This window comes from Colobus angolensis, unplaced genomic scaffold, assembly GCF_000951035.1.
Source record: "Colobus angolensis palliatus isolate OR3802 unplaced genomic scaffold, Cang.pa_1.0 Scaffold47, whole genome shotgun sequence".
Lineage (NCBI taxonomy): Eukaryota > Metazoa > Chordata > Mammalia > Primates > Cercopithecidae > Colobus > Colobus angolensis.
In genome coordinates, this window is record NW_012118154.1 from 2,386,087 (window position 1) to 2,400,885 (window position 14,799).

The 14,799-nt window shown below is 55.5% G+C and overlaps 1 protein-coding gene across 1 annotated transcript in view; it reads right to left on the reverse strand.

Moving 5' to 3' along the window:
* PITPNM3 (PITPNM family member 3) overlaps positions 1 to 14,799 on the reverse strand; it is a 97,195-nt gene that overhangs the window by 5,261 nt on the left and 77,135 nt on the right. The window contains exons 13-20 of the mRNA XM_011958627.1: positions 13,474 to 13,644; positions 11,975 to 12,169; positions 11,075 to 11,223; positions 9,039 to 9,155; positions 5,488 to 5,604; positions 5,002 to 5,150; positions 4,563 to 4,712; positions 2,220 to 2,403 (exon numbers count right to left, since the gene is read on the reverse strand). Of these exons, the coding sequence (XP_011814017.1) occupies positions 2,220 to 2,403; positions 4,563 to 4,712; positions 5,002 to 5,150; positions 5,488 to 5,604; positions 9,039 to 9,155; positions 11,075 to 11,223; positions 11,975 to 12,169; positions 13,474 to 13,644 (1,232 nt within the window). The remainder of the gene's footprint in view (positions 1 to 2,219; positions 2,404 to 4,562; positions 4,713 to 5,001; positions 5,151 to 5,487; positions 5,605 to 9,038; positions 9,156 to 11,074; positions 11,224 to 11,974; positions 12,170 to 13,473; positions 13,645 to 14,799) is intronic.

A 14,799-nucleotide genomic window follows, 5' to 3' on the forward strand; every position in this document is an offset into this window, starting at 1 on the left:
ACCCCTCTCTTCCCGATAACTGTAGCCTCTCTCTCCTGGCCCTCCTCCCCCTCACTCTCCTCCTGGTTCCTCAGCCGCTCCTTGTGCTGCTCTCAAGGTCATCTGGTGGCCAATCTTTGTCAGGTGGACAGTTCTCAGCATCCCACACCCTTGGCAAGAGGGACACTATCTCCTTGAACCCCTCTCTTCCCGATAACTGTAGCCTCTCTCTCCTGGCCCTCCTCCCCCTCACTCTCCTCCTGGTTCCTCAGCCGCTCCTTGTGCTGCTCTCAGGGGCCCAGCACAGCCTCTTCTCATGCCTTGCCTCCCCTCTTGTGGCTCCACTGATCCGTCCTCTGCGTCTGCTTCCCAGTCTCCACCTGCAGCCCAGACCTACCCTAAGCCATATCAGGTCCCATGGCCGTATCAGCCTTGACGTGTCCACGGCTCTCTCCCTCCAGCCTGGTCCTCCTCTCGTGTCCCCTCTCATTCACTCACTCATTCATTGATTAATTCTACCAACATTTATTGAGTCCCTACCATGCAGCATCATCACCCCCAATCCAGAAGCTATATTGGTGAGCAGAACAGACAGGCTCTGCCTCCATGGAGACCTTGGTCAGGTGTGTAGCACCTGGATCCCTCCTGGTCACCCAGCACAGGCATCTTAGAACTCCTCGCTCTCTGCGTCCAGCCATCCCTGAGTCCTGACTATGCCACCTCCTAATCCTGTTCATGCTTTTCTCTCCATCCTGTGCTCATCATCGCCTGGATTATGGTCTTCCTGTATTTTGCTTGGGCAACAGCCCCCTAACTGGCCTCCCTGCCTCTGGTTTTTCCTGCCAGTCTGTTCTCCACACAGCCACCAATGGGATCTTTGTACACGCCAAATTAGACAGTACCACTTCCCTGCTTTAAACTCTTCCGTGGCTCTCCATGACCATGATCTTGGCCTGGTTTCCAAGGTTTTCAAGATCTGCCAAGTTTGGGCCCCTGATGACCTCTGAGGGCTCAGCTCCCACTTGCCCTGGGTCTAACCCTGCCTGCACTTACCCCAAGCCTGGATGTCCGCAGCTCTGAGAACGTCCCAAGCTCTCTCCTGCCTCCATGCCTTTGCACATGCCGTTTCACTGTCTACCTGACAAAAACTCATGCTTCAAGACTCAGCTCAAAAGTTACCACCCTCCTAGCAGCCTTCCCTGCCCTCCCTGGACAAAGTGAAGTCCTTTCTCCTCTGTTTGCTAAAAGGGCCTTTTTCAATCACACACCAGTAGTTGTCAATTGACATGTCCTTCCTCCTCTAGATCAGGGATTTGCAGACTTTTTCTTTGAAAGGCCAGATAGTAACTATCTCAGGCTTCGCACTGTGTCACCACTACTCAATTCTGCTGTTGTACTGCAAAAGCAATCATAGACAATATGTACACAGATGAGCTTGGCTGTGTTCCAGTCAAACGTTTTTTATTTAGAGACATTGAAATTCATGTAATTTTCATGTCATGAAATATCATTCCTTTGATTATTCTCTCCATCCACTTGAAAGTGTAAAAACCATCCTTAGCTGACCAGTCACAACAAAACAGGCTGTGGGCTGGGTTTGGTCATTATACGTCAACACCTGCTCTGCTCTAGGTCAGGGATTCTTGATTTATTTTTCTGTGCATCAGAATCCCCTGGAGGGCTTGTGAAAAGGTTCCTGAGCCCCTCCCCAGAATTTCTGATTGAGTAGGTCTAAGAGGGTAGGGGGGCGAGGCGGGGCAGAGAATTTGCACTTCTCCTGAGTTCCCTGGTGCTGCTAGTGGGAACCACAGCTTTGGTCACGGAAAGCACATCCGGGTCACGGAAAGCACATCTGGGTCACGGAAAGCACATCCTCTGCCCCCGTTTCTGTTTGTCTCTGTGCAGCCCCAACAAGCACAGAGTAAGGAACACAATCACCACTTAAATGTCTACTGGATGAATGGCCAGATGTAGAGACAAGAGTCAGAAGATAAAAGGACAAAAGTCTGACTCAGATCTAGGGCAAGTCGCTGCAGCCTCACCTTTCTCCTCTGTCAATGACGAGACTAATAACCTACCTCACAGGGCTGCTAGAGGACCCACCAGATCCACGGGAATGGGATTTGTAGACTGCACATCATGAGGCCCCACCCGGGGGGAGGGAGGCGGGGAGTGGTGAAGAGGAGGGTCGGGCTCTCAAGTTGTGGAGGCCCCGCCCCTGCCCCGAGCTGGCCACTCACCTCCTGCATGAGGTTGCGCAGGAAGATGGCCTTCTGCCGCAGCGGGTCGTGCACCAGCCCGTCCGAGAAGAAGATCATGCCCTGTGGGAAGTTGTGCTGGGACAGCCACGACACCACCCGCTGCTTCTGCATGTCCGGCCGCCCCGTGATGTAAAGGATCATGTAGCCCAGGTCCTGCCAGTGCCTGGCGAGACGGCATTAGAAGGGTCCAGCCCTGCCCAGTGCAGGCCACCCGATGCCCAGAAGCCTGCCCTGCCCATAGCTGCCCTCCTGAGACGTCAGAGGGATGAGTCTGAGGCGTGCTAGGGAGAACAGGCGGGATCCCGAATCCCCTCTCCCGGTTGAGCCCTGGACATCTCCCCTGGATGGCCTCCACGTGCTGCAGGCCCACATCCAAACTCATCTCCTCACCCCTGACCCCTCTGCTCACAGCCGCTTCAGAGCCAGAGACAGGCACCTTTCATTCCCCTCTGTTCCCTGTGCCTCCCTCCCTCCTCCTCCAGGAAGAAAGCCTTTCCGTTTCACCAGGCCAGACTCTTGTACACCCCCATCCTCCAGCCCTCTCACTTAAGCCCTGCTTCTCATCCTTAGCCCGGGCCCCATCTCTCTCCTGGGCCATTACAAAAGCCTCCTGGTCAGCCTCTTTCCCTGCATCCCTGCTCCTACCCATATCTAACCTGAGCCCTGTAACCCTGGGCAGATTACTCAACCCTCCCCAACCTCCCAGGGTTTCAGTTTCCCCCTCTGTAAAACGGGCATAATAAGATGAACTACCCCATAAGGTTGTCCTAAAGACGAAAGGAATTAATCCCAAACATGCATAGCAAGGTGGTGTGCTTGGTGTGGCTGGCTTTATTATTATCCTCCACAGTGTTTCCATGGTGATTTCTGTACATCACAAACCTAAGCCCAGCACTCCTTTGCCGAACAGCATCTCCAGCTCCCCAGCACCCTGAGGTAGAGCCTCAAGGCCTCTCTCTGCCTCTGTGGCCATGCCCCTGCTCTGCCCTTGCATATGGGATCCCCCCAGCCCACCCAGAGCTGCTTTGCTGCCGCTGGACAAGCCCTGGGCTCTTCTGCTACATAGCTCTCCCCTAGACAGCCCTCATGGCTCCATCTCCTGATATTCACATCTTCCATCTTTCAAGACCCCTCTTCCTCCAGGAAGCCTTCCCTGCTTCCCAAGCAGAATCAGCCTCTTTCCTCTGTGCTCTCACAGCACAGTGGGATAGCTCTCTTGGCTGGCTTCATGCAGAATCCTGGCTGCAAGATGTCAGATAAGCCCAGACCTGGCTGAGCACCTTTATGGCACCTGCCACCAGAACTGGCTAACAGAGATGGGGAGTTCTAAACCTGGGTGATGGTCTGAGGGATCTGGGGATGCTTTACACTAATGCAGGGGTACAGGGATCACCTCAGGGATTCTGATTAGTTCTGATGTGGGGCCCAGTGATATGTTTACGAAAAAGGGAGTTTCTGATGACTGTCGAGGTTTGGTCAGCACCCTGTGGCCCCTGGAGCCCATGGAAGGCAGTGGGAGGACCACGGACCCCCAGAGAGGAAGGACCACAGCCTCCCCTTTCCTGCAGTGGGAGGGGGACCGTGATGCTGGAGGGATTTGTTGTAAGGGCAACAAACGACCTAGCCTTACAGGGGAAGGTTGGCCCCTGAAATGGGCTTGAGCCTGACTAGGCCTGTTCCTACGGAGCTGCCGGGCATCTCGAGGGCAGCGGTCTCCCGGAAGCCCAGGAGCCAGGTCCGTTTTCTCTCCCCAAAGCCATCACTGTTACTGGGGTGAGGCAGGGCAGTCTCCAGCCCCCAAGAACTTCCAGTGCCTGGCATCTGTCCTACTCTTGAGGTTCTGGTCACTTGGAGTCCTGGGTTACACTTTCTCATGCCTGTGACTCATTTTCCCCACCAGACTCTGAGTTTCCTCCAACCTAAGAGCTCACTCTGCATCCGTGCCCAGCACACAGCCTGGCCACAGTGGGCCGCAGAAAGTGATGGATGCGTGCATGAGTGGAGGGAGGGAGGCAGGGAGAGAAGGAAGGAGGGAGAGAGGGAGGGAGGGAGAGAGGGAGGAAGGAAGGAATTGGGAGGGGGAAGAAGGAAGTGAGGGAGGGAGAGAGGAAGAAACAGACAAGCTGAGGTCTAGAAAGCAGGAGAAATTTTCCCAAGGACACTCAATAAATGACTATTGGAGGTAAAGCCAGGGTTTCTCAGCTCGCAGCCCCAGAGACCAACAGAATTCCTAGAGCAAATCAGAAAAACAACATACCTCCCCCAGGGCTGCTGGCTCCTGCCCCCTAGGGAGACACATCCCTCGTGGAAGGTGGCACTCACCGGACAACGTCCACTGCACCCGGCCGGACCTTGGGGTCGCTTCCCATGATAGACACGCTGGCCGCAAAGGACCCGTCAATGCTGAACACGACGCACTCCATGCCCCGGGGTAACACCGTGAGGTAGCTCATGGCACAGGTCTGGTCGCCCCTGAAAGAAACCTGCCTGTGGTCAGCCATGAGGTCAGGGTCAGACGTTAGCCGGAAGTCAGAGGTCAGCCTGTAGCTGCAGTCAGAGCTCAGTCTGGGTCAAGGTCAGAGAGCACCTGGGTGGCATCTCCTGATGCCACGGCTGGTGACCTCTCCCATCCACTTCTGTCCATGCGGACAGAGATGGGGGCCCAAAAAGAACCCCAAGGACCCCAAATTCTAGACAGGCCTGGCTGGAAGGGCCATGCAAATGAGAGAAACCCCCCCTGAGAACGGCCCCTGGGTCTTACCTGACGACCATCTTCACAGGATAGACGCCGACCCCCAGGCGCCGGGGCCGCGGCACGTTGTATGTAATTCGACCGCTACTGTTGGTGATCTCTGTGTCCAGGTGTACCCAGCGGCCTGAGGACGGCTCTGCCATTACCAGGATGTCCACCTGTGGCAATGAAGGGGGTCGGGAGATTCCCTGAAGGCTGAGGGGCTACAGGCTTGGCAGAGGGGCTGGGCAGGGGAAATCTGGGCTGAGGTGCCTGCCTGACATTCCCTGGCTCCCGCCACCCTGGCTCCTCATTCATCCTTGGATACTCTGAGCCCATCCTTTCCTCCTTGCTCGCCCTTCCCGGCCCACCCAAGCAGGTGAGTGACTCCTGGCCCTGTGCTTCCACCCCAGGTAGCTCGGCCCTCCTGACACCCCCACCCCACACGCCGTGTGGCTCTACGAGGCACCTGGTGCAGGGGGACTGGCTGAGGAGGGGAGGCCCAGCCCCGGGTACCTTCTCTCCAGTCAGAGCCACCATGTCAAGGGGACCGTACATGAACCGCCCCACCAGGACCTGGGGGCCATCTTCAGCAGCAATCACATCGTTGGCCCGGTGATTAGCCGTGACATTCTGGAAGGACAGAAAGAAGCTGGCTCAGTCCTTGCAAGGGAGGCTCAACCTTGCTTTATCATTGTAGTGTGCCTCAGACTGGCTGGAGGCATATCAGCCTGCTGAATCGTGTCTCCCTACTCACTTCTGCTAGAGTTTCAGAGATGTGTTCCCAGGGAACGTGGGAGAAAAACAGACCGTGAGTCCCCCAAACGCTGTCTGACATGAGTCCCCCAAAGGCGCACAGGGCTTCCTGCCATTGTATGTTCTCTGCTTTTGTTTTTTTGTTTGTTTGTTTTGTTTTGCTTTTTGTTTTTTTGTGTTTTTGAGACGGAGTTTTGCTCTTGTCATCCAGGCTGGAGTGCCATGGCGCAATCTCGGCTCACCGCAACCTCCACCTCCCGGGTTCAAGCAATTCTCCCGCCTCAGCCCCCCGAGTAGCTGGGATTGCAGGCGTGTGCCTCCACGGCTGACTAATTTCATATTTCTAATAGAGACAGGGTTTCTCCATGTTGATCAGGCTGGTCTCGAACTCTCGACCTCAGGTGATCTGCCTGCCTCGGCCTCCCACAGTGCTGGGATTATAGGTGTGAGCCACTGCACCCGGCCTGTTCTCTGCTTTTGACTCTGCTTGGACCTGAGGGGACAACTGGCCTCACAGCCTGTCCTTCTCTTCTAGATCCCTGGGCTGGAAACTGCCTTTCTTTGGTTCTGTCTTCTACATCACAGTGCACATCCAACGGATATTTACTATCTGTCTTTTTTTTTTTAAGATAAAATTTCAAATGCACAAGCGTAGAGAGAGACAGAGAAGAGTGTAACAAAGCCTCGTATTCCCGGCACCTGCTCCACCAGTTAGCAATGAACTCATGGCTGTCCTGGTTTCATTCTTCCCTTGCCCAATTCCCCAGCCTTGGCCCCAGCCCCACCGGGATTATCCTGGAGCAATCCTGGATGCTGCATCATTTTATCTGTGACTGTCTCAACCTCCCTATTCTTCTTCACTTCTGGTTTCAGTTCATTCTGCAGCCTGTGTTGGCCCCGACCGGCCTGCACTCCCAGCCTGGCCTCCAAGACCCCAGTCTCTCAATCTAGTGACCATTCCTTTACTGTGTTGGCCACATTGTCGTCTCTGCCACAACGACATCGCCTGGATGCTGCTAACAGCTTCCTAACGGAGCTCCTTACTCAAAGGCAGTCCCTGCAACAGATCCTCTGTCTTTACAAAGCACAGATCTATTAACACCCTCCCCAGTGCCCTCTGGGTAGAGTCCAGATCCTGAGCTTAGCTTTCCAAGCCTTGCCTGAATGACCTCTTCAGTCTGTCTCCTGCTGCTCCCCATCCACACCTTCTGGTCCTTTCTGCCAGGCTCTGCAGCAGCCTCCAGGCCTTTGCTCACACCGCCGCCCCGCCCCCCACACTGGCTCTAGGTGCCATCCCTGGCCCTCTTCCCCCACATTCCAGCCCATTCGCTATGACTAGACTCAGCGTCATCATCGCCAAGAAACACTCCTCGGACTCCTCAAAGACATGTTCTCAACCTCCTTTCGATTCCCACGCATTTTAATTCAATCCAACAAATATCTGCAGACACCTGATCTGCACGGGGTCCCTAAGATAAACTGGAGACACTCAGCCAGGTAGGGGACGCAGGCCCCCTTACAGGTGCACTGTCAGGGGAGAGGGAGCAGATGGTTCATGAATATAAGCACCTGAAAAGAGCCAGCATCACTAGTCATTAGGGAAATGCAATCAAAACCACAATGAAATACCCCGTCACACCCGCCAGAATGACTAGAATCAAACAGACAGATAATAACAGGGGTTGCTGAAGATGCAGAGAAATCAGAATCCTCGTATATTGCCAGTGGGAATGTGAAATGGTACAGTGACTGTGAAAAACAGTCTGGCAGTTCCCTATACGATTAAACATAGAGTTACCGTTTGATCCAGAAATTGCACTTCTAGGCATATACGCGAGAGAAATGAAAACATAGGAGAAATGAAAGACACAAAAACTTACACATGGACGTTCCTAGCAACATTATTCATAGCAGCCAAAAAGTGAAAACAGTAGCGTGGCCAACATGGCGAAACCCCGTCTATACTAAAAATACCAAAAAAAATAAAAAAATTAGCCGGACATGGTGGTGAACACCTGTAATCCCAGCTACTCGGGAGGCTGAGGCAGAAGAATCACTTGAACCCAGGAGGGGAGGTTACAGTAAGTTGAGATTGCACCACTGCACTCCAGCCTGGGCAACAGAACAAGACTCCGTCTCAAAAACAAAAACAAAAACAAAAGCAAACAAACAAACAAAAAACAAACAGGTGAAAACAACCCAAATGTCCATCAGGTAGTGAATGGATAAGCAAAACATAGCATCTCCATACAACGGGATATTATTCAGCCTCAGAAAGGAATTTCTGACACAGCAACCACGTGGATGAACCTTGGAAGACAGGGTGCTAAGTGAAACAGTCAGACACAAATGATCACATATTACATCATTTCCTTGAAATGAAATGTCCAGAATAGGCAAATCTGTAGGCACAGAAAGTCAGTTACTGATTGCCTGGGGCAAGTGAGGGAGTGCCAGCTAAAGGGTACAGAGCTTCTTTTTGGAGGTTATGAAAAAGCTCTAAAACTGACCATGGTAATTGTTGCACACATCTGTGACTATACTAAAATCCACTGAATTGTACTATCTAAATGGGTAAATTATAGGATATGTGGATTTTATCTCAATAAATATGTTTACCGAAAAAGAGTTGGTTCATGAAGGATTGATCTCCTTCTGCCTTTTAGGACTGTTCTTGGGGTCCATGTCTGGCCTTTTCACCAGACTGGAGGTACCTACCATAGCAACGGTTGTGTCTGTACAACCCTATGCTCCACTCTCTAGCAGAATGACTGAGACAGAGTAGGCACTGATGATCGTTTGCTGAGTGAATAAATAAAAGTATGTACCTCAAACTCCTATTCATCCTTCAATACCCCACAGAGAAGCCTCTTCAGAGAATCCCTGAATGATTTGCCCTGACAATCCTTCTTCCCATAATTGTCTTAATCTGTGCCTTCCTCTATCAAATATCACACCAGGCCATACTCAATGGTAACTGAGACTGAGATCCAGTACTCTTTCTGATTCAAGTCCACATCTACTGTAGCCTGGCATACAGCAATTGCCCCATAATTGGTATCTCCTCACCAACCCTAGTGTCTTGGACCCCTGCCCTCAGGGCTCCTGTGGAACCAGGCCTTGGGGAAGCAACTCACACACCCTTGCAGCTGCAGCGCCTGGGCCTCATCTGAGTGTGAGCCCTAGCCTGTCTGGGTGCTGAGCTCCCAAGCTGAAGTGCTTACCTGCCATGCGGACGCCCCAACCCCCAGGCCAGCCCCACCTCCCAGAGGACGCAGTCCCAGCCGCACATGAAATGAGCATGCACGCACCCTCAGCTTGACCTGAGTCCGCTTACGAAGCCACTTCTCCCGAGGGTTGGCGGGGCTCAGTGCTGCGGGGTCCAGGCGGGCGCTCTCCTTGATGTTCACACTCTCGTAGCGCATCACCTGGCCGAGAGCCGAGCAAGGCCCCGGTCAGGTCTTCTGGCTCCTCTGCTTCCCTCCCAGGGTGTCAGCGCCCACCAGCTTGTGGCCAGCTGAGCCCTGCCCCTGCCACCCCCCAACCTCACAGCCTGGAACCGTCAGGAGCCTGCAGACCCCAGAACCTGTGTCCCTGCATTCCTGTCCTGACAGCTGGTGCCAGAGCAGCCTCCCAGTTGGCTCTCTTCCTGAGAGAAATCTCTGCCCCCTGTGCCCAAACCTGGCAGCCACCTCTATCTGTCCCCACTCTCTGCCCTCCCTCTGTTACAACAGGTGGCCCTTCCTTAAGGCCGGCTTGAGTCCTGATCCCAGCCCCTCCTTGCTTCTTGAGGACATTGCCCCAGCCACGCTCCCCTCTCAATCCTGCAGCGCTGATTAGACTTCCTCTGCTAGATCACTCTCCTTAGCATTCAAATACGCATAATATTGCCCATCTTAAAAAAATACTCTCTTGGACTCCTCATGCCTCTCCAGTGACCGCCACGTCCCTGCTGTCCTTCACAGCAGCCCTCACAGAGGACTTAGCCCATACACTGTCAACCCCTTCCTCACCTGATCCCTCCTCCACCCACTCCAGTCAGGCTTCTTCTCAATCATTATACGGAAGCCATTCTTGCCAAGGCCCCGGTGACTCCCACCCCACCTCTCTCCGGGGTCCTCTCCCTGCACTCGCTGGGTCCTCCAACCTCATGGATGTCCTCTTCTCTCCTTCAGTGGCTTCTCCTCCTCTCCCCGGGGGCGCTCCAGGACTCAGCTCTGACCTGCCCTCTCTGCAGGAGCCCCCTTGGTCTGGCACCCATCACCAGTTTTAAATGCCATCCAAGCTCCGATGACACCCACATTTTTCTCTGGAATCCTGATGTCTTCCCTAAGTTCCAGACTCCTCTACTCCCCTTCCATCCCAGCACCTCAGAGGCATCTCCCACTTCACATATTCAGACCAGTGGTGGATGTGCCATGGGGGACACAGGTTTGGGCTGGACCACCCTGGCCTGGGTGCCACCGGCGGGGGACCCACTTCCAGCCTAGCACACTCTCTCCCACCCCCAAGAACCTACAAACAAAACTCACTTTCCTCCGCCCCCTGCCCAGCCCTGCTCTTCCCCACGTGCAGGAAATGGTACCACCTTAGTACTCAAGTGAGAAACAGGACGTACTGGGCGCCCCTTTCTCCTACAATGCGGTCATCCGCAGGCGCTCTCACCGTGACGCAAATCGCGCCACTCTGTGGAAATCTCGCCTTCACTCCCTGTCCTAGTCCAAGCCTCCTCTCCAAGCTGGACCCCTGCACTGGCCTCACAACAGGCCTCATGGTTCCTCTCCTGCCCTGAAAACAGCAACCTCAGCCTCAGGGTTTCCTTCAAAAAACACAAGCCTGTTGCTACCTTTCCGGGCTCACAGCCCTGAAACGGCTTCCCATTGAACCCAATATAAAACCATGCCCCCGACCTTGGCCATCGCGGCTGTCCATGAACGTCATGACCCCTACCAGCTCCCCAGACTCCCTCCCGACCAGGCTGTCCTTCGGGCACCGGCCTTTCTGCTATACCTTCTGCTCTGCAGACGAGAACACTGAGACCCCGTGGGGAGTGGGAACTGACTTCCAGTCTCCAAGTCGAAACACTGGGACATTCTCCTATGTAGTTTCTATTTAATTTTCGAGAATGTACCATACCATCAGTCACCCAGGAGCCAGAGTCTTTATGAAGCCCATTCTCTGGTCACGTCACTCCCCACTCACGTAGGTGCTCCAATGCCTTCCCCATGCTCTTAGGATCAAGGCCAAAAGCTGAACAGGGTCTGCAAGAATAGCCTCCTCTGCAGCTGGAGAAGGGCGGTACCCCCTCGCGGTGGCTGTGGGCAGGCCCACGACTGCGCAGTGGTACCTGTCTCAGGATGAAGGCCACCACGTCCGTGGACTCCCAGTAGCTGGCGTGGAAGAGGTGGGGCAGGGCCACGGTGGGGAAGGCCGTGAGGACATCAGGGCAGTACAGGGCGTAGTCGATCCTCTTGCTTCCCCACCACTTGGCTGTGACTGTGGGCCGGAGAGGAAGGTGAGGGCGTGTGGCCGGCCCAGGGCCTCACTCGAGGGGCAGTGGGGTTTCCCATGGCCCAGACCAGTGGTGGATGCGTCACGTGGGGCACAGGTTTGGGCTGGCGCACCCTGGCCTGAAGGAGGCCTGGGGAATGCGCTGCTCTTCCCCTTTCCTTCTCAAAACCCACCAGCCCTCCGCTAAGACGTACGCACCAAGCCTGTGCCCAGGAAGGAGGGCCAGACCCACAGAGACGTCCACAGTCTCACCCAGGGCTGCCGCTCAGTGGCAGTTCCCAGTGGGCTCTGCCTGAAGTCGGGGCTGAGACTATGTCTAGAGGGTTCAGGACTTCCTTAATGGTCAGAGGTCAGAGCCCTGTCCAGGTTCAGAGGTCAGGGCTCTGTTTGAGGTCAAAGCTCAGACCCTGTCAGGAATCAGGAGTCACTGCTCTCTTCAAGGTCAGAGCTCTGATTTGAGGCAGGGTCAGTGTTCAGGACTCTGTCCAGGGTCAGAGGTCAAGGTTCCTCCAAGGTCAGAGCTCAGTCTGGGGCCAGAGTGAGGATTTGGACTGATGCCAGGTCTCCACCAGCAGACGCCTAGCTCTCTAAAGGCAGAAGCAGCCCCCAGGACTTCCTTCACCCTCTCCCTACCCAAGGACCTGCCCTCAGCAGCTCTAGCAGTGACCCAGCAACCACCCAGAGGAAGGTTCCCCTCCCCCGAGTCCAGGCGGGGCCCCAAAAGGATCTCACTCACTGCGGGAGGCACCCACGGGTGCCATGCTGTCCGAGGACTCCGAGCTCTCGCTGTGGGAGCTTCCCTCGCTCATCCTCCGTCCTGGGCGCTGGAACCTCAAGGCCTGGGGGGGTGAGGCAGGGGCATCCAGAAGTGGCGGGCTGTCCCGGGAGCCGCCCTCCAGGAAGAGGGGGCTGTGGGTGTGTAGGGCATCAGCTGGAGGGGGAATTTCAAGGTCAGGCTGAGTCATGTGTCTCCAGCAGAGCTGCCCACTCAGTGCCAGCCCTGTGCTAGATGGGAGGCTGGGCACTTGGAAGAGCCAGCCCTGGCCCTGCTCACTTGCCAGCCCAGCAGACACCTGCCCCTCTCACTGTGCCCACCCCACCAGCCCCCTGGGCCTGAACGGACCCCGTTGCCACAGCACATTGCCGCATTTACCTCCCTGCAGCTGTGAGTGACGCAGACACAAGCTGGCGTCCCAGCCATCATCTCTGCCCCCCAATAAAGCTGCAGAGGGAGCCTCTGGGACATTGCCCCAAAAGCACCAGCTGAGGTCCCAGGAGTGATTCACAGCCATGTCCTCTCTTATCCAGCTCCTCCCCTGCGCCACAAAGGATTGAGGCTGCCTCTGGAAGGGAATGGGGACTCCTGCCTGAGAGCTAGGATAGCCTCAGGGGAGGGAGGGGAGTCCCCTGACCAAAGAGGGACCCGTGGGGGAGGGAGGTTTCCAGCCTAGCTGACCCTAGTGAAGCTCCAGGAAGGCAGGGATTTGGAAACAAAGGCTCCATTGAATTAGGGGTGAGGAAGGGATGGTTTTAAATCCTGAATCAGCCCCAAGCACAGCTCCCCCATCCCTGACATAAACCTCTGAGCAGGCTTAGGCTAAACGTCCTCAAGTAGGGCGTGGAGCCAAGGCTCCGATTTCTAAGCTGCTGACTGTCCATTACAGGCCTCCCATCGATGACACACTCGATCCATGTCCGGATCACCCCACTTGACCCTGGAGGCCACTGGCTCTTCACCAAACCACCTGCCCTCACTCCTGCTGTTCTCCCCACCTAGAAGATCTCAGTCCTCATCCTCTAGCTCTTCTCCACCTGTCCAAATGCACCTCCCCTGTCTGGACCTTAATCAAAGGCCACCTCTTCCATGAAGCCCCCCAGGATGGCACACTCTCTGCCCTACCCCTCCAGAGTCCAGGCTGGGCACTCACAAATAGCTTGGAGCACGGATCCCTGGACCTGCCATCAGGTCTGAAAGCTCAAGTGTTACACCAGCCCTGGCCACAGGAGTGCGTCCGGGAGCCTGTTGGGGGACAGAGCCTGGGTCTCTGAGCCCCAATATGCCTCAGACGGAGCAGGTGCTTAGCACAGGTGGGCGACTCTGAAGATAGGGGAGTCAGCTAACCTTCTGTTCGCACAGCCCCTGCTCAGGTGAGCTCGCTGAGAGCTTGGAGGGGCTGAACGGGCTGGGGCCCCACCTCCAGCTCAGCACACTCTCTCCCACCCCCAAGAACCTACCGAGGAGGAGGGACTGCCCATCGCCCAGTGGGAACCTCTGGTAGCGAGGCACGCTGACAGGCGGCACCAGGTGGAACTTAGGCTCCAGCAGTGGCTCAAGCCGTGAGGCAGAGGGGTCTGCGCAATGGAAGAAGCTGTAGACCTGGCTGCAGGCAGGACGCACCTGGAAGCCTGGGGTGAGTGGGAAGACAGAGGGAAGCCCCTTTCTAGTACCTGCTCCCTGGGCCCTAGGAGGCTCCCTGGAGTGTAGCCTGGAGTAGCCGACTCCCCTCTCAAGAGCCTCCCCGGGCTCCCTGCTCCCCATGGGAACAAAGCCATTACGTTCAGTTTGTCTCCCCACCCAGGAGTGCAGTGTTAGGCACTCAGCACTGCAGCCGTGGTGCATGGCTGCCCTTCCTCAATCAAGCTTGCAGCTTTCCTTTCTCTGTGCCTCTGCTCAAACCATCCCTTCTCCTTGTGGGCCTTCCCTCCACCATTTCCATGGGGCAACTCCTTTAGATTCTTCCGGTTTTCACTCAGTTACCGCCTGACCTAGGAGGCCAACCCAGGGTCCTTCAGGCAGGTCAGCTGCCCCTTCCACAGGCCTCAGGGCTATAAACACTCAGTTCCCAGGCCTGCTAGAGAGTTCCAGGTTTGCCAGAGTTGGTGGAACACGTCTCTCGCTGACCAGCAGGTGTCTCCACTGAGGCCTCCACCGCATCGGCGGGCCTGCCTGTCCTTCTAGAACAGGGACTGGACCTTTCAGCATCCAGGGAGCCCTAGGGTTCACTAGTGACATTGAGGGCAGCCATGGAGTTCTGCCTCCTCGCCTCCATTTCTGCCTGAACCCTTCCCACTTTATCTGTTCCGTATCGTAGTTCATCAGTAAACTCTGGCCAAAAGCATGGATCTGTGGATACCCAAGGTGCCCTGCAGCCTCAGACGGTCTGTGCTTCAGTCCTTAAGAGTCACGGCCACCGTCCCCACCCCCATGCCTGCTGGTGCCAGTCACCTGGTGTGTACCTTTGTAGAGGAGCAGGAAAAGGCATTCAAGGTTGCAGATATTAGCTTAGCCGGGCTCAGTGGCTCACGCCTGTAATCCCAGCAATTTGGGAGGCCGAGGCGGGCGGATCACTTGAGGTCAGGAGTTCGAGACCAGCCTGGCCAACATGGTGAAACTCCGTCTCTACCAAAAATGCAAAAATTAGCCAGGCGTCATGGTGGGCGCCTGTAATCCCAGCTACTCGGGAGGCTGAGGCAGGAAAATTGCTTTAACCCTGGAGGCAGAGGTTGCAGTGAGCTGAGATCACGCCACTGCATTCCAGCCTGGGTGACAGAGTGAGACTC